This window comes from Salmo salar, chromosome 12, assembly GCF_965601325.2.
Source record: "Salmo salar chromosome 12, fSalSal1, whole genome shotgun sequence".
Lineage (NCBI taxonomy): Eukaryota > Metazoa > Chordata > Actinopteri > Salmoniformes > Salmonidae > Salmo > Salmo salar.
Window position 1 is genome coordinate 26,716,350 of NC_138302.1, and position 25,365 is coordinate 26,741,714.

General features: G+C 42.8%; 2 protein-coding genes and 1 long non-coding RNA gene across 8 annotated transcripts in view; 1 reads left to right on the forward strand and 2 right to left on the reverse strand.

The window, feature by feature from the left end:
- Window positions 1-16,321, forward strand: part of LOC106564606 (girdin) — a 28,772-nt gene extending 12,451 nt beyond the window's left edge. For 4 of the 6 annotated variants that reach the window (XM_045691159.2, XM_082958794.1, XM_082958795.1 and 1 more), the window contains 20 exons: window positions 114-272; window positions 616-762; window positions 1,067-1,211; window positions 1,454-1,638; window positions 1,816-2,323; window positions 2,665-2,938; window positions 3,163-3,289; window positions 3,582-3,712; window positions 3,964-4,105; window positions 6,368-6,541; window positions 6,851-7,012; window positions 7,452-7,729; window positions 8,086-8,229; window positions 8,515-8,701; window positions 9,434-9,579; window positions 10,499-10,591; window positions 10,766-10,998; window positions 12,745-12,990; window positions 13,306-13,371; window positions 13,812-16,321. In XM_045691159.2, coding sequence (XP_045547115.2) covers window positions 114-272; window positions 616-762; window positions 1,067-1,211; window positions 1,454-1,638; window positions 1,816-2,323; window positions 2,665-2,938; window positions 3,163-3,289; window positions 3,582-3,712; window positions 3,964-4,105; window positions 6,368-6,541; window positions 6,851-7,012; window positions 7,452-7,729; window positions 8,086-8,229; window positions 8,515-8,701; window positions 9,434-9,579; window positions 10,499-10,591; window positions 10,766-10,998; window positions 12,745-12,990; window positions 13,306-13,371; window positions 13,812-15,001 — 4,737 coding nt within the window. In that variant the 3' untranslated portion in view covers window positions 15,002-16,321. The remainder of the gene's footprint in view (window positions 1-113; window positions 273-615; window positions 763-1,066; window positions 1,212-1,453; window positions 1,639-1,815; window positions 2,324-2,664; window positions 2,939-3,162; window positions 3,290-3,581; window positions 3,713-3,963; window positions 4,106-6,367; window positions 6,542-6,850; window positions 7,013-7,451; window positions 7,730-8,085; window positions 8,230-8,514; window positions 8,702-9,433; window positions 9,580-10,498; window positions 10,592-10,765; window positions 10,999-12,744; window positions 12,991-13,305; window positions 13,372-13,811) is intronic. The other 2 variants (XM_045691160.2, XM_045691162.2) reach the window with 2 other exon arrangements.
- A 1,036-nt stretch (window positions 16,322-17,357) lies between these two features.
- LOC106564623 (uncharacterized) lies at window positions 17,358-19,646 on the reverse strand. Its single transcript, XM_014130789.3, has 3 exons — window positions 19,080-19,646; window positions 17,839-18,626; window positions 17,358-17,708 (listed from the first exon to the last, which is right to left on the reverse strand). Exons 1-3 carry the CDS (start codon window positions 19,147-19,149, stop codon window positions 17,640-17,642), a joined length of 927 nt encoding a protein of 308 aa, XP_013986264.2. The 5' UTR covers window positions 19,150-19,646; the 3' UTR covers window positions 17,358-17,639.
- Window positions 19,647-20,571: 925 nt separating this feature from the next.
- On the reverse strand, window positions 20,572-25,222 carry LOC145859431 (uncharacterized). The gene is made up of 2 exons (XR_014379670.1): window positions 24,877-25,222; window positions 20,572-24,165 (listed from the first exon to the last, which is right to left on the reverse strand). It is a non-coding gene; the product is annotated as an uncharacterized LOC145859431 (long non-coding RNA).
- Window positions 25,223-25,365: the final 143 nt, after the last annotated feature.

Below are 25,365 nucleotides of genomic sequence, written 5' to 3' on the forward strand. Positions count from 1 at the left end.
GCTACTTCCCAGCATTTTTCTCTCCCCACTTGAGAGAACTTTTGTCGTATATTTACCTCACGACGGTGTCCCATGTATGCTAAAACCCTTTCCCGTGTCGGTGTCCGTATCAGAACTCTGTGTTGCTAGCGGAGGCCCGTTCAGCCCGTACGTACCGTGACGAGCTGGATGCCCTGAGAGAGAGGGCCATCAGGGCTGACAAGCTGGAGAGCGAGGTGGGACGGTACCGCGAGAAACTACACAACATGGAGTTCTACAAGGCCAAAGTGGAGGTACGGTACCGTACGGAGAAACACGTTCAATACTCAGAATATAGCATGATAAACAGCCACGTTGAAAACAAAATGCTTTTTTACCTTAAAATGTGAATTTTGTCCACTGTTAGATTTATATCAGAACGTTTCAGAATGCAAAGCACCGCAGCTACTAATATTTCAAATCAATTGTGAAGGTTTTTACAAATTACTGTTATCGCACTTTGCAAAAACTTAGCTAGATCTCAAACAATACTTCATGTATTTCATCATTTAACAATTGGTATAAATCTGTTGTTATCATGTACCTGACAGGAGTTTCTTTGTTTGTAACAGCGTTGATTTGTGTCTTGTCTTGTAGGAGCTGAAGGAGGATAACTCCGTGTTGCTGGAGACTAAGGCTGTACTGCAGCAGCAGCTGGAAGGGTGGAGGGCCCGCTCTGATAAACTACACCAGCTAGAGAAACACAGTCTGCTGCTCAACGCCAGGGTCCACGTCATGGAACAGGTAGATTACATGTATGTAAACGGTGGTCAATATGAACATTGGGGGGAAACAGGTTAAAGGTTAAGGGAAGGATAGGAAAGGGACTGGTCTTAGTGCAGGGGAGGATGTGTGTTGGAAGATACATGCGATGGAACAGGTTGATGGACAAAGAGGATCATACATGCTTGGGTTATGTTGTGGACGTGTGTGTGCCATGGTCAAAAGGTCATACTTTCAACGAAGATCAGATAGAGAAATAGGAAGTTGAATATCTTTAGAATAACAACGTCATCTCACCCCCGTCCTCTCTCTCGGCCCTTCCCAGGAGAAGGAGGTGGACAGGAGGCGCATGGAGGAGCTGCAGGAGGAGAACCTGGCCCTGGAGCTGGCCCAGAGGAGGAGCATGGAGGAGTCACAGCACCTGGGATGGGAGCTGGAGCAGCTCTCCAGGACCCCCGACAACCCACAGGGTAAGGCTGACAAGTCTACTCTACCCACTTAATCTGCCCTGTGGGAGCAGTGGTACTTATGGGAAGAGAAGTGACTTGTGAAATATCATTCTAACGTTATGGACTATTCTATATGTTACAAAAAGGATAACTTCAATAAGATCATTCATTCAGTCATTATCTCACCTGTCTGTTCATAGTGGAGGTTATGTAACAGCTAGTTCATATTCCTGTCATCCTTTCGGTCTGATGGTTGTGTTCAGGTCCGAAGTCTCTGGGTGAGGAGGTGGTTGATGGGACCAGGAGTCGTCTGCTGAGGCTGGAGAGAGAGAACCAAAGCCTGCTCAGGACCATAGAGGAACTGAGAGCTGCTGACCTCAGCCTGGGACCGCAGCACAACCATAACCGTGAGCACACGCGGAGGGACGGCCAGCGACCCGCAAACACGGTAACTAGCCAGGGACCACGACACAAACATGAACACAATAGCCACACACAGCTGCTCAGGGAGCACACGTCCAACCATCAACCCACACATATGGATTCCCGGCGACTCGTTTGAACTGTAGCAGTGAACGGTGCTATTTCCATGTGAAAATGTTGGTTGTGTTTCCTTGTTTATTAGGCTGAGGTGGTTAGAGAGTACCTTGGCAGTTTAGACAACACCTCCTGGGAGCAGTCTGAATTGGTCATCAAAGAGGATTGTGACATTGACATAGACACATCACATCACAGGGACCCAAAGTGCAACGGCGTGTCGGTTGACCTCGAGGGAGAGATTGACCGACTGGAGAGAGAGAGCGAGACCCTCAAGGAGAAGATGGACCTTCAGAAGCAAGAGAAAGGCCAACTCGAAGACAGAGAGTCTTGCGATCTGAGTGACCGCATGGCTGACCTGGAAGCAGTAGCTAAAGACAACACCCGCAATCTCCTTCAACCAGGCGCTTCAGTGTCTCTGACACGTGATACCTCACCCTGCTCGAAGAACAAGAGTCCACGTCGGGAGAACAGTAGCACAGGGCTGCAGACGAGGGCTTCCTCTTCATCCACTAAGCACACAGAGCGTCTGGAAGCTAAGTGTAGAGCCCTGGACACAGAGAACCAGCGGCTTCAGGCTGCCCTGGACAACACAGGTTGGTCTTCTGTGAGAATGTTGTGGCACTGCTGTCTCTTTGTAGCGTTTGGCTCTGTTGCGTTAGATACAGGGGCATTGAATGGGCAATGTGATGTGCTTTCTTTGTTCAGGGATCCATACGCTTGTTGATTTTTTGTGCTCTGTATGCCTGCTAACCTAATAATTGATGATTGGTGATTAATGAAGTAGCCTATATTCATTCATAATTATTATTATTTATTTTTTATCCACCCACGCCCCCGACCTATCCATCCATCCATCCAACCACCTATCCATCCAACCTTCCGTCCGTCCATCCATCCACCCCACCCCTCCATCCATGCATCCACTCACCCAAAGGCCGGAAGCTCCAGCGGCTGGAGGCTGAGGTCCATGAGCTGGAGGCTGAGAACCAGATCCTGCAGGCTGGGCTGGAGGAGCTGAGGATCTCCTCGCGGCGCATGGAGCAGCTGGAGCAGGAGAAGCAGACCCTGGAGCAGGAGGCTTCAGGCCTGGAGAGAGACAAGAGGAGGCTGGAGAAGGAGAACCGCAGGCTGAGGCAACAGGCAGAGATCCAGGTCTCTACCCTGGACGGGAGCAACCTGAGGGTGGCTAGTCTGGAGAGAGAGAACAGGTATGACGCTAATGGTCACCATGGTATGATCGTGGTGCTGGCAACGTCAGGGTTGTGGGTTCGATTCCCGCTGGGATCACTTGTATAAAAAGGTATGCACTCGTATACAAATGTATCTACTCATATACAATACAATATACAAAAATGTATGCCCTCACTGTACTGTAAGTTGCTTTGGATAAAGCATCTGCTAAATGGTTTATATTTCTATTATATTATAACAGGGGCATGGGGAAGGAGGTGGAGAGACTGAAGGAGGTGGAGGAGCGGGTCAAGGGGCTGGAGAGGGATAACAGAGAGCTGGCCAAGCAGGGAGCGATCAACCAGAGGGCCCTGGTCACCCTGAGAGAGGTGAAGCTACTCAGATCAGCATTAGCTTCTTATGTGTGATATTCATGTATTTCAGTGTGCCTGACATGACAGATTTGTAAGTTTCCTTATGGAAAAATAAAGTTAAGCGAGCTTGAAGTCGTGGAGATTTAGATCACATGTCATGAATATATATCAATTGTTTTTTATTTAACAGCTCTATGATAAATAGGTCATTGGTCACAAGAGCTTTACATGGCTGCAAGAGAAGTCACTGAACTGAAATATGTGATGATACAAAAAGCGGATATTTCTGACCGTCGTTCCTCTGTAGGAGTTGGTGAGTGACAAGCTGAAGACCCAGCAGAGGGAGAATGAGCTGGAGAGGCTGGCCCACGAGCTGGAGATGAGAGTCCGCAACCAGGACACGTCACCACCGAGTGACGAGGAAACTCCAGACAACAGGTAAAACACTGGACACAGCGAGTTTCATGCAACTGATTTAGTCTACCCCCCATAAACCAGGTTAGGTGATAGTTACACAAATCTTCAATTAAGTTTGTGAATGACTGTGTTATACACATAACAATAGATTGGTGAGTTACTTTTCAAGGAAATCAATTGCTATCAGTGACAAAATACAGAAAAATATGTCTACTTTTCCCTCCCCCATATATTGTTCTAAATCCCCCTTTATTTTATTTCCTTCTCCCCAGTAGGTTCAAGATGTTGGAGTCTGAGCTGGAGTCGTCTCTGAAGAGGTCCCTGCAGATCAAAGAAGACAAGATGGCTGCCGTTGAGGCTCGGCTGCAGGAGTCCTCCACCCTCAACCAGCAGCTACGTCAAGAGCTCAAGACTGTGAGTCTGGCTTAAAGTTCCTCAGTTTCAAAGGGAAACTATACCTTTTCTACCTTCATTCACTTTTACATTGGAATTCTTTGTCAAAGCATATTGAAGTCTGAAGTTGAAAAATGGCCTCGCTCAGTAGCAGTTACAGGTCGACCGATTATGATTTTTCGATACCGATACCGATTCTTGGGGCCCAAAAAAAAGCTGATACCGATTCATTGGCCAATTTAAAAAAAATGTTTTTATTTATTTGTAATAATGACAATTACAGCAATACTGAATGAACACTTTTATTTTAGCTTAGTATAATACATCAATATGTCACGACTTCCGCCGAAGTCGATGCCTCTCCTTGTTCGGGCGGCGTTCAGCGGTCGGAGTTGCCGGTCTTCTAGCCATCATCGATCTACTTTTCATTTTCCATTTGTTTTGTCTTGTCTTCCCACACACCTGGTTTCAATTCCATCATTACATGTTGTGTATTTAACCCTCTGTTCCCCCCATGTCCTTGTCCGGAATTGTTTATTGTAAGTGCTTGTGCATGGTATGCTGGTGTGTGACGGGTTTTGTTACCCATTGATTGTTTGTTCTATTTTACGGTGTTTTTTATTATTAAACTGCTCCGTTGGAACACAGTTTTTGCTCTCCTGCGCCTAACTTCTCTGCCGCCAGTACGCACCCTTTACACAATATAATCAATTTAGCCTCGAATAAATAATGAAACATGTTCAATTTGGTTTAAATAATGCAAAAACAAAGTGTTGGAGAAGAAAGTAAAAGTGCAATATGTGCCATGTAAAAAAGCTAACGTTTAAGTTCCTTGCTCAGAACATGAGAACATGAGAAAGCTGGTGGTTCCTTTTAACATTAGTCTTCAAGAAGTTTTAGGTTGTAGTTATTATAGGAGTTATAGGACTATTTCTCTCTATACCATTTGTATTTCATATACCTTTGACTATTGGATGTTATTATAGGCACTTTAGTATTGCCAGTGTAACTATATAGCTTCCGTCCCTCTCCTCGCCCATACCTGGACTCGAACCAGGAACACATCAACAACAGCCACCCTCGAAGCATCGTTACCCATCGCTCCACAAAAGCCGCGGCCCTTGCAGAGCAAGGGGAACAACTACTTCAAGGTCTCAGAGCGAGTGACGTCACCGATTGAAACACTATTAGCGCGCACCCCGCTAACTAGTTAGCCATTTCACATCGGTTACACCAGCCTAATCTCGGGAGTTGATAGGCTTGAAGTCATAAACAGCTCAATGCTTGAAGCACAGCGAAGAGCTGCTGGGAAACGCACGAAAGTGCTGTTTGAATGAATGCTTACGAGCGTGCTGCTGCCTACCACCGCTCATTCAGACTGCTCTATCAAATATCAAATCATAGACTTAATTCTAACATAATAACACACAGAAATACGAGCCTTAGGTCATTAATATGGTCAAATCCGGAAAATGTAATTTTTAAAACAAAATGTTTATTCTTTCAGTGAAATACGGAACCGTTCCGTATTTTATCTAACGGGTGGCATCCCAAAGTCTAAATATTGCTGTTACATTGCACAACCTTCAATGTTATGTCATAATTATGTACAATTCTGGCAAATTAATTATGGTCTTTGTTAGGAATAAATGGTCTTCACACAGTTCGCAACGAGCCAGGCGGCCCAAACTGCTGCATATACCCTGACTGCTTGCACGGAACGCAAGAGTAGTGACACAATTTCTCTAGTTAAAATAAATTCATGTTAGCAGGCAATATTAACTAAATATGCAGGTTTACAAATATATACTTGTGTATTGATTTTAAAGAAAGGCATTGATGTTTATGGTTAGGTACACATTGGTGCAACGGCAGTGCTTTTTTTGCGAATGCGCTTGTTAAATCACCCGTTTGGCGAAGTAGGCTGTGATTCGATGAGAAATTAACAGGCACCGCATCAATTATATGCAACACAGGACAAGCTAGATAAACTAGTAATATCATCAACCATGTGTAGTTAACTAGTGATTATGTTAAGATTGATTGTTTTTTAAAGATAAGTTTAATGTTAGCTAGCAACTTACATTGGCTTCTTGCTGCACTCGTGTAACAGGTAGTCAGGCTCCTCGTGGAGTGCAATGTAATCGGCCACAATCGGTGTTAAAAAAATGGTGATTACCGATTGTTATGAAAACTTGAAATCGGCCCTAATTAATTGGCCATTCCGATGAATCGGTCGACCTCTAGTAGCAATATCTGACCTTTGATCTTGACCCCCTACAGGTGCGTCTGAACTACGAAGCCCTGCTGCAGAGGGAGGAGGAGGAGCATGCGGCCCGTAGCCCCACCCCTCAGAGGGAGAGTGACAGGGCGGTAAGCGAATGGCAGTGGGAGAGCCAGGAGGCCACCAGGGAGCTGCTGAGGGTCAAGGACCGCCTCATCGAGGTGGAGAGGAATGTGAGTGGAGAACTTTGTGTCATCATGTTGTGACTAAGCACTAAATTTGACGCTCTTATTTCAATTTTTATATTTTCTGAAATGCATCTTTGTTTAAAGTCCTCCAAATAATGACTATGGGATGATAGAAATCAAACCTACTTTACATTTTAGTCATTTAGCAGATGCTTCATTATTTCATTACAGTACATTGCCACGTTATTACAAATGTTGTCCATCTCAACCAGACTCTATTACTACGGATCAACACTAGCTTCACATTTTTTCTATGTATTATTGACTTGTCCCTCCTTTCCTCCCCTACTGCAGAATGCCACACTGCAGGCAGAGCGTCAGGCACTGCAGGCCCAGCTCAGACAGCTGGAGACCCAGTCAGACAGCCTGCAGGCTCAGATCCTAGCCCTGCAGAGACAGACCGCCTCCCTGCAGGAGAACAACACGGCTCTCCAGACACACAACGCTAACCTGCAGGTGAGAGGAGCAACATTCCTGATATACTAATATACTCCTAGTATACTGATAAGATACTCATAATACAGAAATACCCACACACTGATAAGTGCTTCCAAAATATGAACTTTTATTTTGAAGTGAGTACTTTTATTTTGAAGTGAAATCTGTGTGCAGATATCCATTCTGCATTGGATTCATCTTGTTTTTATACCTAGGACAGACCCCACTCAAGTTGCCTCATATAATGCCATTCTAATGGAACCTGATACTGTAAGGCTGGTGTTACATGAAGCCGTTTGAATGCAACTTTAGGTGATTTATTAAATGTGAACCACTTCCTATAGAGTCCTTTCATACATGGTATGAATAGTATTTAATATTATACAGTATAAACTCATACCTTTGAATTACAACCTTTTCACACATAGTAATCATCTCCACTCCTATCCAACCACAGGTGGAGAAGTCCACTCTGAACTCCCAGAGTGCATCACTCCTGGCCCAGAATGCTCAGCTCCAATGCCAACAATCCAGCACTGAGAGTGATAAGGAGGTGGCCATGCGTGAGCGCGAGGAGCTGCGCGGCGTGTACGACCAGCTCCTGAGGGACCACGAGAGGCTGGCGGCGCTGCACGAGAGACAAGCCATGGACTACGAGGCCCTGATGGGAAAACACGGCTGTCTGAAGAACGTCCACCGCACCCTGGAGCTGGAGCATAGAACGCTGGAGGACAGGTAGAGGAGGGGGACCAGAGACCATTCTGATTCTAAGTCATGGTTCATGGTATACAATTTGAATGCTTGATTAATTGTTGCCTAAATTCCACCTCTCAACATAAAAGTAAACATTTTTTGTGTAGCTATGTTATGTTCTCGTGCAACAATGAGGAAATCTGTTGTGCCACCAAGTCAAATGGATCTTGAAAAATCATGTGGATTTTAGAACTATAGTATATAGGTTCTACCCATTCATATTTTATCAAAGACACTCATCAATGGCTGTGACACTCATTTCCCATCCATGCAACAACAACAAAAACAGAAACCGAGGGGAAAGCTCTCTAAATAACCACGATGGTGTGTTGCTGTAGGTACAAAACCCTGCTGCAGCAGAAGGCCAAACTAGAAGGTCTGGAGAAGGCTCTGAGAGAGGAGCAGGACAAGATGTCTGTGGAGAAAGAGCAGCACAGGACCACCGCCTCAGAGTGTCGACAGCTCCGGGATGAGAAGGACTGGTGAGGGGCGCACATAGCATAACACACACACACACACACACACACACACAGCATCTCCTAAAGATGACCAAGACTCCCTCTACACACAGCATAGCGCACTACACACATACGCTCACAATGAAGATAGTTACAGGCTGATAGCTTTTACATAGAATTCAGTGAAATTGCTTGTATAACTTGCTGGCATTCAGGGAACTTTGCTTGTCTAACTGTTGTTCTTATCAATATGTTTTCGCTTCACTTTGTCAGAGTGTTTCTTCTGTGTATATTTCTATGTGCCCCCAGGCTGAACCAGACGTACCGTCAGCTGTTGAAGGATCAGGAGGAGCTCCAGGCGGACCATAAGAACATGAAGACCCTGCTGAACAGCACCAAGCTGGAGCAGACCAAGCTAGAGTCCGACTTCAACAAGCTCAGAGAGCAATACCAACAGCTAGACATCACCAACACCAAGCTCACCAACCAGTGTGAGGTATGAAGGATATATTTAGAAATAAGGCTCGAGGGGGTGTGGTAAATGACCAATATACCATGGTTAAGGGCTGTTCTTAAGCACGACGCGAAGCGGAGTGCCTGGATACAGCCCTTATCCGTGATATATTGACCATATACCACAAACCCCCGAGGTGCCTTATTCCTATTATAAACTGGTTACAAACATAATTAGACTAGTAAATATAAAAGTTTTGTCATATCCGTGGTCTGATATACCACGGCTGTCAGCCAATTAAAATTCAGGGCTCGAACCACCCAGTTTCTAATAATACGTTCACCATCCAGGTTCATTTTTGTTCTAATTAAAAATATATTTACCTAAAAGCATCCATCAATCAAAACTTGATCAAAATTCCAATATTCTGTACAGTTGTAATGAAGGTGTTGTTGATCGTATTGTAATGAAACAGTCAGGGAGTGCGGCTCGAACCCTCCACCTTCTGACCCGAAGCCCAGCCCGCCATCGACTGTGCCACAGAAGCATGCTCGTGTGGCAAAGTCGATTCTCCACCCTTATTAACCCAGGGTCGTTACAGCATTGCTGGCAAAGTAATTGGATTTTGTATTCCCCAAGCACTGTACAAAGACACTATGTGAGGATATACGCATCTGCATTTGCTCTCAAAGCAGTTTGGTGCCAGATTGATGTGTTGTAGTAATTATATCATTAAAGAAGTAATTAACATATAATATGTGCGATTGTGTCTAGCTGCTGAGTCAGTTGAAGGGGAACCTGGAGGAGGAGAACCGTCACCTGCTGGACCAGATCCAGACCCTGATGCTGCAGAACCGCACCCTGCTAGAACAGACCATGGAGAGCAAGGACCTGTTCCACGTAGAACAGAGACAGCACATGTAAGGGACCCATCTATCTGGCTGAATGCCAAGTCGTAGAGCTTTAACCCCTTGCAATCCAACTTGCAGTTAATGGACTGAATTGAAGTTAATTGAACCAAGTAAAATAGATTTTCCACCAGCAGCAGACACCGTACAGTATATCTACAGTATATAAGAGCATATTTTGTACAATAGTAGATACAGCCACAGTATAGTTCTTCTCATAATGATGGACTTATGGAATGTATTCACATTATGCTAAAACAATGGGCTTCACATAGGACACAAGGCATTCCAGAGCAGCACAAAACAAAGGCATTGATTTAGCTATAGAGCACCGTTGCACCAAAAACACAGTGCATCCCATCATATTTAGAGCACCAAAACCACTGGGAATCTGAGTTTGACAGAGCATGGATTATTGATGTAGTCTGCCATCTGTAGTGCCAGTTTAGAAAAAAAGTTGACTGACCTAAAAAAAAATCCTCTCTCTGCTAGTGTCAACATTGACCTATATGGAATAAATCTCCCCCATTTTGAGTTTATCTTCTGGACATATGGGGCATACTAAGCTATGTGTAATATATATGAAAGTATGGAAATATAACATTCACATTCTTTTCACCTGGGTCGTATTCATTGCTGCATGCAACGGAAAACGCTTTGCAACGGAAAACGGAAATGAGAGTTCCTTATTGGACGGGTACATGTTGTCCCTCACTGTTTCAGTCCATTTTCTTCCGTTTGGTGCCTAATAAATACAACCTTGGAGTTTGATGGTGTTTAAAGGTGCCGGGTGCGACAGTGTGGCAGTTGAGACAGTTCAGTCAGAGTTTATTCTAAGACGTAAACACAACGGCCATCTTTACAGCAGCGACACCTGTTGATGTTACCTCTCTGTGTGAAACACGGTGTTTTTCTCTCTCCTCTCTCTCAGAGACAAGCTGAATGAGCTGAGGAGACAGAAGGAGAAGTTGGAGGAGAAGATCATGGATCAGTACAAGTTCTATGACCCCTCACCCCCACGGAGGTACAGTGCCGTTTGGAGAGGAAATCAATTCACTTTGACAGTGACAAGATTCATTAGTTTGGATACAGTATTAGTTAGTTTTACCTGTTTATTTCTAAGACAATTTTTCCATCAGGGACAATAAAGTTTATCCTATTCTATATCGATTTTAACATATCTATTATATTTCCCGAGGCGTGGGAACTGGATCGCCCTGAAGATGAGGAAGCTGATGAAGCCAAGGAGCCGCGAGCGTTGTGGCCCCGCCTCCTCCTCTGACCACCATCGCTCCCTCACCCCCACACGCTCCGGGTCCTTCGAGGCCCTCCCGCCCACCTCCCCCTCTGCTTCTGGTTGCCAGGACAATGGCTCCTTCGTGGGTTCGGACGGCTCGGGTGGGTCCACCACCTCCCCCCGGAGGAGCAGCAGTGAGTATGACCTCCTTATCCCCTCCCATTGGTCCCGTCTGAGAGCCCTGATAGGCCAGGCAGAAACGGGCTGTCCAATCACGCTCCGCCATCACCGCAGGCCCACCCGCCCTGCTACGAGCTATAGGCCAAGAAGAGAGAGCGACAGCTAGGCCCCTTCTCCCGCCACGGCCGACCCCGCAGCCACGGCCATCAGGGATAGAACAGAAAGATATGGGTGGAGCCAGTTACTGCAGGGAACCTCCCCCAGCCACCACCGATTGGACAGGGAGACAGAAGTCACTCAATTGCTACATCTTTATTTGACGGCCCTACAAGACAGACTCCTCCTATTTGTATCAAGATAGACCCGCCTCCCAGGCTCTTTACACAGAGATCTATGAGAAGGAATAAAAATGATCTGTTGGAAGCTCATCTGTTGCTGTGCCATTGTATAGGAGTCTCCTGGGTAAGGAATCATCATACACACTTGACTTCTGAAGTGGTAAGATGTAGGGCTGCTCTGTCTATATCTACCCTCTATACCAGGATAACTCAACTCTTACCCTACGAGGTCCGGAGCCTGCTGGTTTTCTGTTCTACATAATAATTAATTGCACACACCTGGTGTCCCAGGTCTAAATCAGTCCCTGATTAGAGGGGAACAATAAACAAATGCAGTGGAACTGGCTTGGAGGTCCAGAGTGGAGTTTGAGGGCTGTGTTATGTACATGGGTTTCTATGACAGACAGTGCATGCAGAAACAGTTGTTACTTAGTGTTGCACTATGGATATGTCTGCATGTTTCTTTATGTGGATCCTTCCCTCAATAAGGCCAAACTCGTGTTTTGTCTATTTCTGTCTTTCCCCATGTCTGTTTTGTGTGTGTTAACGTGTTCTCTCCGTTCCCCTCCCTTCATCCTTCCCTGTTTCTCCCTCCCCTGTCCCTTGTTGTCCCACACTGTAAAGTGTCCACTCTGAAAATCTTTCCACTTATGAGGAACAGACTGAAGGATAAGGACAAAGTCAAGTCCCTCTTTCGTCGTTCCATGTGTAAGAAACATGATGGGTCGATGTCTCGTGACTACCTCATCTTGGCTGCAACCTGCCTATTTTCTCATCATTAGCAAACTATTAGCCTGGGTCCCAGATCTGTTTGTGCTGTCTTGCCAACTTCTTAGGATTGACAATTCCATACGAAGTCGGCAAGACAGCACAAACAGATCTGGGACCCAGGCTAGTGAACTATGGTTTACCTTATTCTTTAGTCTACCATTGTCTAAATGAATGCAGCAGAAATCCTCCTGGACAATACTCTTGGAATTCCGTGTAGAGCTCTGCCAAGTGTGCAGCTTGGCACCCTTCCTATTATTGAGTTCAGCCATAATATTGCTATATATTGCAATTTTGATACCCATACCCACTCTTTCTCGCTGTTAGCATAAGCATCCGCCACCATAGATATTTTTACTCTTCAGTTCTCCATGCAGTTCTGTAGAGTTACACAAGAGGTCAGGGGAATACTGCATTGCAGAACACTGGTACTGCATAATGTTTTAGTTTCTCAGGACCACATTGCTGGAAGGCAGGAAGACTCTGACGGAGGTTGTGAGGCTAAAACCGTAGTTATTGATAAACGTCATACTTTTCAAGTGAAGTGTGTAGAATCTTCTCTCCTTTGAATGAAAGACAGGAAGGGAAAGAAAATATAGGACTTCCCCATTACCAGAGGCAACTCAAGTCATCTCTCTCCACCTCCACCCCCAGCCCTGAATGACCTGGACAAACTGAATGACTTGGTGTACCCCTCAACCCTGTCTGAGGACCCTGAGCAGCTAGAGGAGTCAGAGATCAAGAATGACAGATTCAGGAAGGAGTCTATGACCTCATCCATGAGCGACTCCATCTTGTCCATCATCAACCATCAACACCAGCCAACCACCACTCCTTTGTTTTATCCCACCACCACTGCTGCTGCTGCTGCCACTGATAGCAATGAGCTATGTTTGACAGGTAGAGTCATTCCACCATCCATATTACGTCCTTCCATTTGACATCTTCATCAGCTATCTGCTATGAACACCTTTTGCTGTAGTTTTAAGAATCATGCTACAAGGGTACTTTTGCTAAGGGGTTTGAGCTACCATGTCTCTATAGGGATGTGTTGCTTCATACATCTGCAATTCAGTTTGCTTGAATGAACACTACCACTTCCCATTTGCTTCTCTTGCTTTTAACCTGACCAGTTTGACCGCAACACTGCCTCACTCCTGGATACCCATACAGTGTTGTCTCATTTTCTGTCCCCTGCCATTTTGTGTTGCACAGACAAGGATTATAATGACAGTGCTGTGGCGACTGAATTTGACGACGGTGATGAACTACAAAACCATGGTAAACAACATGCCGCTAACTCATTATTTGAGGGTTCCCAAATGGCACCCTATTCAATACACAGTGCACTACTTTTGACCAGAGCCGTATGAAGAGAATAGGGTGCCATTTGGGATGCAGAACATGTATATAGATGTATAAGGAGTTAAAATGAAGAATAAATCAATATCTGTTAACATGGCCTTTTTTCAAGTTAATCTCTTATTTTGCTCAAAGTAGGCATTAGTCTGAACAGCTTGATAATACTGCCCTCTATAGGCAGAAATAATGATACATGCATTTACTAGCTTGTATTGTCGCCTATGCTATGTTTATTTTACATAAAAAGTATTTTAATACATTGTGAAAATGCATACATTTTCCAGACATTTGTAATCAAGAGTGTAGCCTGCTGTTGGGGTAACCTAAAGAGACGTTCTCTCCATCCGCGGTTCCCCCAGGTCTGAATGGCGTGCCGAGCCGTGCCCAGAGCCAGAGCAGTGGAGAGTTCAGCCTCAGCCTAGACAACGAACCCTGGTCCAACGGCAGTAGCCCGGTCCAGCCGCCTCCGTCATCCCGCCGCTCCTCTTCCTCCTGCCTCCCGCCTAGCGATACCTCCACCCCCCGACACACACGGCAGAACCTCTCGCCGACCACACACACACAGCAGCGATCCACTTCCTCAACACACACCAGCAGCAACAAACACAGAGAGAGTGTAGGCGTGAAGAACTCCTCACCTATTGCCATAGCAAATACGCAGGGTTCAGTTCCCTGTAGGGGGAGGGAGGTGGGTAGCACCCAGGACCCCTGGCCCAGAAGGAGTGTCCTCAGGAGGTGCACCAGCAGCAGCAGAGCCCCCCAGCGCCCTTCCGATGGGAATGTCCCCAAAACAGCTCAGGGGCAGGTTGCCGTACTATCTCGATCTGGATTAGGTCTGAACAAAGCTCCAGAGACCACCACCACCCGAGCCTCAGCCATGTCCCCGATCACGGTGCTCTACGTCCAGGGTAAATCTTCCTCGGTGTCTGGGTGTCTCAACTGTTTCTCCACCCCGTTGGGGAAGGAGGCGCGTCTAAGAGAGCCATGGTCTCCTACCTCTCTACCCCGGGCCAGCAGCGTCATCTCAACAGCCGAGGGTTCCTCGCGACGATCCAGTGTCAACAGTGACTCTAGGGTGATGGCGAAAGTAGATCCCTTACCTATCATGGAATCTGATGGGAGCCCGAATCAGGAGACGGACACTATTAATCAGAATCAGAACAAGCAGAACAATCCAGAAGAACTAGAATCTGATAATCAACCACCCCCAAGCAAACCCCCCAGAGACCCAGCGATAGCCACCGATCGGCCCAAATCCACCTGCCAGGAATCCCTCTTCGGTGGCACCCCGTTCAACCTAGACTCTGTCTTCTCAGACACTATCTTTAGCGAGTTGGTAGTCACCACCACTACTAGTAACAACAGCAATAATAACGATAAGAACCAGACTTTCCTCTGTCTGAACCCAGAACTGGAGCGTAACGTCAGTTTCCCGCCCCTGAGGCAGGAGTCCACTAACGGCACGGCACCGGGACGCATGGACAATGTACAGAGCCAAAATGGAGGACATGAGGACTGTGAGAGTGATACTGTGGAAATTGATTGCTGAATCAGCTGATTGCTGATGACATAGTTGCATGTATACAGTCCTGTATTGAGTTCTGCAATAGAAACAGGTAGTTGTGAATGTCAGTACCAACATAGTACCAACATTGTTTAAAAAAGAAGCAAACATCATAATTATTTCCTATTGTGTTAATGCAATAACTGTTCTTCTCCCTATAGGTGCTTTTGAAGTAGTGATGTTTTGGTTTTAGGCACTTTTCACAATGCAGTCCTAGTCATTATAACATTGTGTTATACAGTATTATAAGATGTCTGTTTTTGGGCTGAGATTATAGACTGTATGTAATGATAAGATGCACTGAAAACATACGAAGACAGATTCACATACTAAACTTATACTGGGGCAACTTGTAGCCTAGTGGTTAGAGCGTTGGACTAGTAACCGAAAGGTTGCAAGATCAAATCCACGAGCTGACAAGGTAAAAAAAAATCTGTTGTTCTCCCCCTGAACAAAGCAGTTAACTCACTGTTCCTAGGCCGTCGTTGAAAATAACAATTTGTTCTTAACTGACTTGCCTAGTTAAATAAAGGTTAAAAAAAACACTTGTTTCTCTAATGTACATATTTGTATATTTAGTCCAAATGAAGATGTAAATAGAATGTACTTTTAGGGAATAAGTTGTTGTTTCCAAAAAAGCACATTGTCAATCTTCCCTTGTTGTTTGACAAAAGTTTTCAGTATTATGCGGCCTATGTTTTTATTAGTATTTATAAGGCTGTGTTGATATTTTTGTTTTATTTGTGTTTATACGCCGTGTCAATCTACAAATGCTTAAACTCCCTATTCATGTGTACTTTTTGTTGTCCCATACAGTAGATCTAGTTATACACATAACCCTTCAACCAACAAACCATAGCTCACTGTCCAGAGTGTTGATATCACATACAGACTAGTAGACAACATGTACATTACATTACCATGTTAGTTTATTACCACGCTGGACATTACAGTGAACTTATAATAACAAACACAATCAGTAATCATCTGATTAGGAAAAACGCACCAATATGGTTCTTCGGCTATGTGTCATGTCATGTGTCGTGTCATGTGTCAAATGGGGACTGTGTTTTTGTTTGGTTTGTTCTGTTTGTTTATTTGTTTGCTTTTCATTGCCTCTGCTTCATTTTCTCTGCTTCATTGCCTCTGCTTCATTTTCTCTGCTTCATTTTCTCTGCTTCATTGTCTCGGCAAAAATCAAATACTGAGATTGTCCTCAGTGAAGATGAAACCTTGTAAATGTAAATGTGTGCAGGGACTTCAGGAGCCACAGTTGAATAAAGCCCTTTTCACTCCTTTAATATATTACGTTGAGTCTGTTTTGATTTCTTATTCTAGGAGTTATGAGTGAGAATGCATGTAATTCTCAAGAAAATGCGCAAACAAAGATATAAACGCAACATGCAACAATTTGAATGATTTTACTGAGGTGCAGGTCACATAAGGAAATCAGACAATTGAAATAAATTCATTAGGTCCTAATCCATGGATTTCACATGACTGGGCAGGGGTGCAGCCATGGGTGGGCCTTGGATGGCATAGGCCCACCCACCTGGCAGCCAGACCCACCCACTGGGGAGCTAGGCCCAGCCAATCAGAATGAGTTTTTCCCTACAAACAGGCTTTATTACAGACAGAAATACTCCTCAGCCCCTGGTGTGGTCTGCCAAATTCGCTAAAGCGACATTGGAAACAGCTTGTGGTAAAGAAATGAACAGTGAATTCTCTAGCAACGGTTCTGGTGGACATTCCTGCAGTCAGCATGCCAATTGCACACTCCCTCAAAACTTCTGACATCTGTGGCATTGTGTTGTGTGACAAAACTGCTCATTTTAAAGTGGCCTCTTATTTTCCCCAGTACAAGATGCACCTGTGTAATGATCATAATGTTTAATCAGCTTCTTGATATGCCACACCTGTCAGGTGGATGGATAGTCTGGGCAAAGGAGAAATGCTCACTAATAGGGATGTAAACACAACATTTGAGAGAAATAACCTTTTTCAGGGATTTTATTTCAGCTCATGAATTATGGAACCAACACTTTACATGTTGCGTTAATATTTTTGTTCAGTGTAGTTACATTGTAACAGAATGTCAGCAAAAGTTCAGTTTTTCCACAATGTTACATGTTTCTGAAGGTCACAGTGCAGTGACTCATTGACAAGTACTGAACTTGAACTGCTAAACCACTGCATTTGTTGTTGAATTCTGCGATATTTGATGATAAATCTAGATGTGTAACATGAGTGACCCTCATTAGAGACGTATTGTGGTTTTAATGAAGATACAAAACACATTCAAATAAAATTCTTCAAAATTTATTGAAGATAGAAATGGATGGGGTGGGGGCTTAGGGATCAGGGTTGGGGTCAATTCATTTTCAATTCAGTCAATTCAGTAAGTAAACTGAAATTCCAATAGCAATTCAAATTTACCTCATTGCCTCCTATGAGAAACAATTGGAATTGGAATTTCAATTTACTTCCTGAATTGACTCAATTGATCTGGAATTCATCCCAACCCTGGTAGGGTTTGGTGTGGGGGAGAGGGGCAGGGGTGTAGGTGGCGTTGAGGAGAAACAGAAGCATCATTCTGGATGCTTTCAGCAGTGAGTGAGTGTCCTCAGTGGGTGACTTCAACATTGAGGTGGTCAACCAAGTGAATGTGCTCCTTCTTGGAAGCCACTTTAGCCTGAAAAACAGACAAGTAGACAATACAGAAAAATATTTTAAAGACAACCATTAACACTGGATATTAGTATAACAATAGTTCATAAATCATAATATATTACAGTACAAAAGACAATATAAGTATTACTGACTGGCTTCCTGTTCTTTCTTGTAAACAATCTCTGTAGAGCTGAGATGAATCCACCCCTTGTTTTCTTCTGATTGGCAACAGCAGTGGATGAAACAATGTGGCCATCAGCGATAGAGGTAGACATTTTCTCAGCAGAGTGCTCCAGGCTGGTAGCAATAGCATCAACTTCATGGACCGAAGCATTGCAACTCTCAGTTGAAAACATAGAAATAGTGATGACTAGTCTACTTCTCTTGGTTGAGACATCAGCCACTTGGACCTCAGGTTGGTTGGAGTCTCTCAGTGTGGAATCATCACGATCCTTCACTCTAGCGTCACTGCTGGACAGAACCTGAGACACTAGACCTGCAGCAGACTGGATCAGGTCTATCTCCACGATGGCAACACTGGTGGACAGAACCTGAGACACTAGGCCTGCAGCAGACTGGATCAAGTCATTCTCCACGATGGCAACACTGGTGGACAGAACCTGAGACACTAGGCCTGCAGCAGACTGGATCAGGTTGTCTTCCTCGATGGAAACACTGGTGGACAGAACCTGAGGAGTCTGCACGAGTGTCAGTGGCTCCCACTCATCCAGGAAGAAGCTCTCGACAGAGGGGAAGCTTCTTCCTTTCAGAGCTGGGGGAATGTAGGGGGTGTACCCAACAGTCCAGAGCAGAGAGCTGTCGATGGCATTTGCGTAGTGGTACTTGTCACCAAGTTCCTCTGCAAAGCTCAGACGGATGTTCTGACTCTTTGACTCTGGACCGCCTCGGGTGTTGAGTTTGGTTACCGTTGAGATCCACCCTGAAAGAAACACCAACACAGGGTTAACAAAACTGATTTCAGCATTACAAGCAAGGGATATTCTTCATGCATCCCAATAACATCTCATTTCTGCTGAAGTGCGCACTCATTCACCACTTCCCACAAATCTAAAAACATTGGCTAGTAGGGGCTAGGTAGAGTTTTAGCCATATTTAATATACCAGTCATTTCCTTTCAAATCAGTAAAAGGAGCTGAACAAGTGCACATTTTGGGTGGAAGGAGAGATAAATGGAGACATAAATTATTTTCATTGGCCAAAATAAAACCATTGTCAGCTGGAAAACTTCATTTCGCATGGTTACATTGTTTGGTAACTAACAACAAACTCCTAAAGCCTATTTTCTATGTTGTTTTTATTTCCTTTCCAGTAGGAATTACACCTTCAATTAACATTTTTATTTAAAGACGGAAATGTATGTTATTGTTCTTACCTGAATTGACTTCGTTGTCCTTAATGGAACAACGTCTGTCTTCAGGGAAGATGAATGAAAAGCTCGCCATAATAATGTTGTCTCTCTCGTTGTTTGTCGATCAAGAACTGAAGATTTTTGAGAGTTCTGAACATATCTCTTGGGTTCTGGAGTTCCATGTGAAGCGTCGGTATTGTGACCCTCTCGGTCGCATAGAGATGGAATACGTCATTACACATTGTTTCGAATCGGAATGGAATTCTAATTCGCTTTACCATAAGCTCTAGCCGTGAAACAAAATGTAAACAAGTTTAACTTCTTATTTTTAATTGATTATAAAATATCGAGTAAGCTAGTGTCATAACACCATAACAACGTTTATGCATTACTGCAAAGAGACCGTGCGTAAAAGCGCGGGACGTGCGCACTGTCACAGAAATGAGTGCCCTCAGCCCTGCACTTTTCCTCACCTGGGCAGTGTAGGCGTACCCGCGCCTGTAGTCATTTTGCCCTATCTCTCCAGTTCACTGCCTTGTACACAAACTTGCACACATTCACTTTTTTTTCTATACCATATTCGACTTTTGAGTGAAATATAGCCCTCAGAAAAGGATGCTACGAATAGAGAACTTAAAGAACTGTACAGGCAGTCTTCTATTACAGTGAAGGACTCTGGCTGTAGGCATTATATGTTGGTTAGACAAACAGAAGGACAATTTGATATATTCTTGAGTCCTACTGTCTGTTATTTATCAAACAAAATTGACAATAGCTCAGAAAATAATAGTATTTTAGACAGAGGATCAATACTTTTTGCCAATGCAATGGTATATGACTGAGGCTCCACACACATGTGTAGTATAGTATAGTATTTGTTCAGGTAACATTGTACTGTGATATATATGAACATTACAGAGGCTGTAGTATGGAGCCAGTCGTTTTTCCCGAGTTGTCCACTTACTGCTGATGATGTAACAGAGCATCAATATGATGTGGCCAGCACAACATTTCAGATATCAAGTTTTAATACCATGACTCAAAGGAAAGTACAATAATGACCATCTCACTATTTCATAACCCACATTTAAATAAAATCTAATTTTATTGTTCACATACACATATTTAGCAGATGTTATTGCAGGTGTAGCGAAATGCTTGTGTTCCTAGCTCCAACGGTGCAGTAATTTAAATGAGATGGTAGGCCTACTTAGCCGTAGTTAGCTACACATGAAATATCAAATGATCATTCATGAAATAGGGTAGGAACTTCTACAGGGATTCCTAATATAGGCATCTCCTCAAATTCAACAGCTGATAAAAGCATTATCATAGTGCTCCTAACTTTGCTTGCTGGATGATTCTGCAACTTCAGGCATTTTGTCCCTGCAAGCATTCAGAAATTAAAACCTAATGAAACACCATTTTACCAGTAATATAATTGTCTTTATTTGTTTAGAAACCATATGTCAAGGTTGTGTACGGGAGGTGAAGTCAGGTGCAGGAGAGCAGAGTGTAGTGAACAGGCGCACTTTAATTCCGTTCCAAAAATGACAGCACATAAAAACAATAACGTGCCAAAAACACGGAACATAGCAAAAGTAAAGCGCCTGACAATAATCCACATAACAAACAAACAATTACACACAAAGACAATGGAGGGGAACAGAGGACTAAATACATGCAGTAATTATGGAATGAAAACCAGGTGTGTAATGGAACAAGACAAAACCAATGGAATATGAGAAATGGAGCGGCGATGGCTAGAAAGCCGGTAACGTCGATCGCCGAGGAGGAGCCGACTTCGGTGGAAGTCGTGACACCATATCTGATAATGGCTGCGATCATACTATTCAGGAATTTATATATTTTTGTAATTTTTCTCAAACAGCTATTTCCATCATGTCATTAAACATCCATTTTAGTTGAAAATGAAATGTTATACAATGAATTTATAACACATTTATTACACATTTGTACATTATTAACTTGTATTGAATATTATTTTAAGTGATTTCTTTAGGTTTTCCTAATATTAATAATTCATCACAACGCCTGAATGTATAACCTTTCCTTTTTGACAGCTAAAAACATTTATTTATCATGAAAAATAAGATATTTCCACCCAACCTTTTTGTGAGATTATGATAACAACCATATGACTTCCCTATCTAAAACAAATGACATCTATGTCAAAAAAACGCATCATTTTTTTATTTATTGCAAACAACAACCATTGTTAAACATTTATTTAATATAAGAGAAAAGTAAGATTCCAAAAGTAGCCGATGGGCAGAGCTCAAGGAAGTAGGCTAGTCTTTTTCTGAGATGGCCATAGATAGCAGAGGGTTCATGGCGCATAGAAAAGCTCAGTGAGCAAAGTGAAACTGTATAATTTGTGCTATATCCAACACAGGTGTGGAGGGTCACCTGCTTGTGAGAATCACCAAAGTGAACTGCCTGGATTTCACTGGTGTATTTACACAGGTAGTTCTCTGCCAAGTCAATCTGCACGATGATCTCCTCTTTCCGCAGATTCTCTTTTAATTCTCTCAGTTTGGAGTATTGGTGTCGACTGTTGTACACCTGTTTCCCCAACTTCTCTTTCAATCCTTTGAAGAAGTCCTCCAGTAGAATCTGCAGTGCCACACTCCCTTCTCCATGTTTCCCTAATTGTTGTTTTTCTTCTTCTCTCTCTTCAGCTTTGTTTTCCCAACCAAGCCACCATGTCTGCTCAACAGCATCAAAGTCAGATGTTTAACTTCTTGGTGACAGGGGGCAGTATTCAGAAATTCAGATGAATAACGTGTCCAAATTAAACTGCCTGCTACTCGGGCCCAGAAGGTAGGATATGCATATTATTAGTAGATTTGGATAGAAATCACTCTGAAGTTTCTAAAACTATTTGAATGATGTCTGTGAGTATAACAGAACTCATATGGCAGGCAAAAACCTGAGAAAAAATACAACCAGGAAGTGGTTTGTAGTTTTTCAAGTGATTGCCTATCCAAACTACAGTGTCTGTGGGGTCATTTTGCACTTCCTAAGGCTTCCACTAGATGTCAACAGTCTTTAAAACCTTGTTTCATGCTTCTACTGTTACTGGGGAGAGAATAAGAGCTGTGGACTGCCTGAGACCAATGAGTTGTTTACTGCGCGGTCACACAGGCGCACCGTTCCTTCTTTTTCCTTTGTAATGAATACACCATTGTCTGGTTGGAATATTATCGAATATTTATGATAAAAAGACACTAAGGATTGATTGTAAACATCGTTTGACATGTTTCTACGAACGGTAATGGAACTTTTTGACTTTTCGTCTCGGGTTTTGCGCTCGCGCATTATGCCTTTTGAATAGTGATCTGAACGCGTGAACAAAACGGAGGTATTTGGACATAAATATGGAGTTTATCGAACAAAACGAACATTTCTTGTGGAAGTGGGAGTCCTGGGAGTGCATTCCGACGAAGATCAACAAAGGTAAGTGAAGATTTATAATACTATTTCTGAGTTTTGTTGACTCCAGAACTTGGCTTGTAACTGTATAGCTTGCTTTGATGGCTGAGCTCTGTACTCAGAATATTGAACAATGCGCTTTCGCCGTAAAGCTATTTTGAAATCTGACAGCGGTTGCATTAAGGAGAAGTGTATCTATAATTCTTTCAATAACTGGTGTAAATTTTATCAACGTTTATGATGAGTATTTTTGTAAATTGATGTGTTCATTCACCGGAAGTTTTGGGAGGCAAAACATTTTCTGAACATCACGTGCCAATGTAAAATGGGGTTTTTGGATATAAATATGAACTTTATCGAACAAAACATACATGTATTGTGTAACATTGAGTCCTGGGAGTGTCATCTGATGAAGATCGTCAAAGGTTAGTGATTAATTTTAGCTGTATTTCTGGTTTTTGTGACGCCTCTCCTTGCTTGGAAAATGTCTGTGTGGTTTTTCTTGTCTCGGCGCTGTCCTAACATAATCTAATGTTATGCTTTCGCCGTAAAGCCTTTTTGAAATCGGACAATGTGGTTGGATTAACGAGAAGTGTATCTTTAAAATAAGATACAACTATTATATGTTTGAGAAATTTGAATTATGAGATTTGTTGTTTTGAATTTGGCACCCTGCTATTTCACTGGCTGTTGAATAGTGTTTCCCACGGGTGGACGTCCCACATGTCCCAGAGAGGTTTTAAGGTCTTTGGCTTGGCAAAGGGAGCACTCTGTGTACATGCACTCTTTCTTCAGGTTCTCACAGCACAAAGACTCAATACGTTTCTCAATGTTGCTGCAGCTGATCACTTTGTGATACTGTAGTTTGTCCGCCATGAACTGGAGGTTGGCGTGGGTTTTGCAGAGACATGTGTCCCTATCTTGGACTGTTGGCTTGACAACCCAAAAAATGACATATTTTGCAGAATTCATAGTAGGACATTTTAATCTCTGAATATTCCCTCCTAAATGTCTGAAAAGAAGTGCATCTGCTATTTTTTTTCTTGTTCTTCGTTAGTGTGTCCTTTTTACCCTGTTGTCGTTCTGCTGTTGTCATCATGTTGATAGAACCTAGTGATTTTCTCTTCTGTGGCTGTCCTAATTCTGTTCCACTGCTTTTTCTTGGAGTATTGAAGACTTGTTGGCCTGTTTCCATTTGCCCTCATTGCTTTTGCTGAAAATCAAAATTCTCTGTTTGAGGCTTTGACCAGGCCATACTTTCTCAGGATGTTGCCTCTGAGCATTTTTGAAGCCACTTGTTTGTCCTTGGCACTGCACATTTTTTTATACTTTGGCTTTAACTCTGCAATGATGGCATTTTGAAACAATAAAATCCTTCTCAAGTTCTTCGGAGTTCCTGCCATTAGCTGTTTGTCTTTGTCCTTGTCTTTGTGGAATCTCGTCTCTCCATTTTATTTATCAGCTGATCATACATTTTTTGGTATTTCTCAGCTTTCCTTAAAAGCTTTATCAAGTTTGACATTTGTCATACAAAGATCTTTGTATGTTTTTGAGCAACCTTTTCCAACCTTTTTCCTTGCAGCAAGTATTCGACTTCTCATTCCTGTTGCAGACAATGAGGAAGGGGTATCAGGGAGAGATACTGGGAGAGATACTGGAAGAAAAAAGAGAAGGGAGAAGTGAAATCACTCTCTGAGCTTACAAAGCGACAACAAAGTTGTAAGGGGGGCCAACATACCTGCAGGTAAGTTAGGGGCAGGTATGTTGGCCCCATTTTCATTTGGTGACTGAGGTGGTGTGTTGCCTGATAGGCAGGTCTCCATTGTAACTGTTCTCTTTAAAGTCTGTCTTCTATTCTATTAGTTGCATTTTTTTTTCAGATGTTACTGGTATCGTATAGGATCATTTTTTAACTTTGTTTCTATGCCTGTGACCTCTCTGCTGTTTTATGTTGCATCTTCTAAAAACAAAGAAAAATAACATTTTTCTTTTAAAGGCTAACTACTTAAGTTCTCAACGTGCTCACCTTGGAGGATCTTCTAGATTAAACTAATTTAAAACATTATTAAATAAGCCTAAAGTTTTAAAAATAATTACAATTAATAACATAATGGACGTTTAGTCATTTCCACCACAGTTAAGTTTGTGAAGGAAATGACTGTGATGGAAATGATCTACAGTTATTGGAGAAAAATGACAGGCTGCTTAGCATGCTTTGGCTAGTATTACAGCTAGCATATAGTTTACACTAAATACATCAAATATATTTTAAAAAACATCTAAATTCTACCACGAATTAAAGAAATTATAGCTTGTTTGGAAATTACTGACAATAAAAAATATTCTCTACACAAGCAATATTTACCTCGATTTTTCTTTAACTTCTGGACATCACATCTAGCACAACTGTCTGCTGCAGCCATGTGCTTCAGTGCCCCAATACGTTTCCATGGTAACTAAATTAACATTCTCTTGAAAAAACATTATTAATGAGTAATTTGCCCTCAGTGGTGGACATTTTTGTGTAAAAAACAATATAAAGGGCATATTCACAATAAATATTGATATATATTTCATTTAATTGACTCTTTCTCGAGTAGATAACCTTATATAATGTGTAATTATTGTTTTCTAATTGAAAAACGTAGTAGAAGCTCAAAAATCTGCCTCAGGGACAAGGGCAAAACAGTGAAATTGAGGTATAAAATGCATATGAAAAGAAGCTAAAATACTTGACAGAGAGGTGTTAAAAAATCTGGAGTGATTGTAGTGTGAACTTAACATAATACTTATGTTTTATATATATATATATATATATATAGATATATATATATATATATATATATATATATAT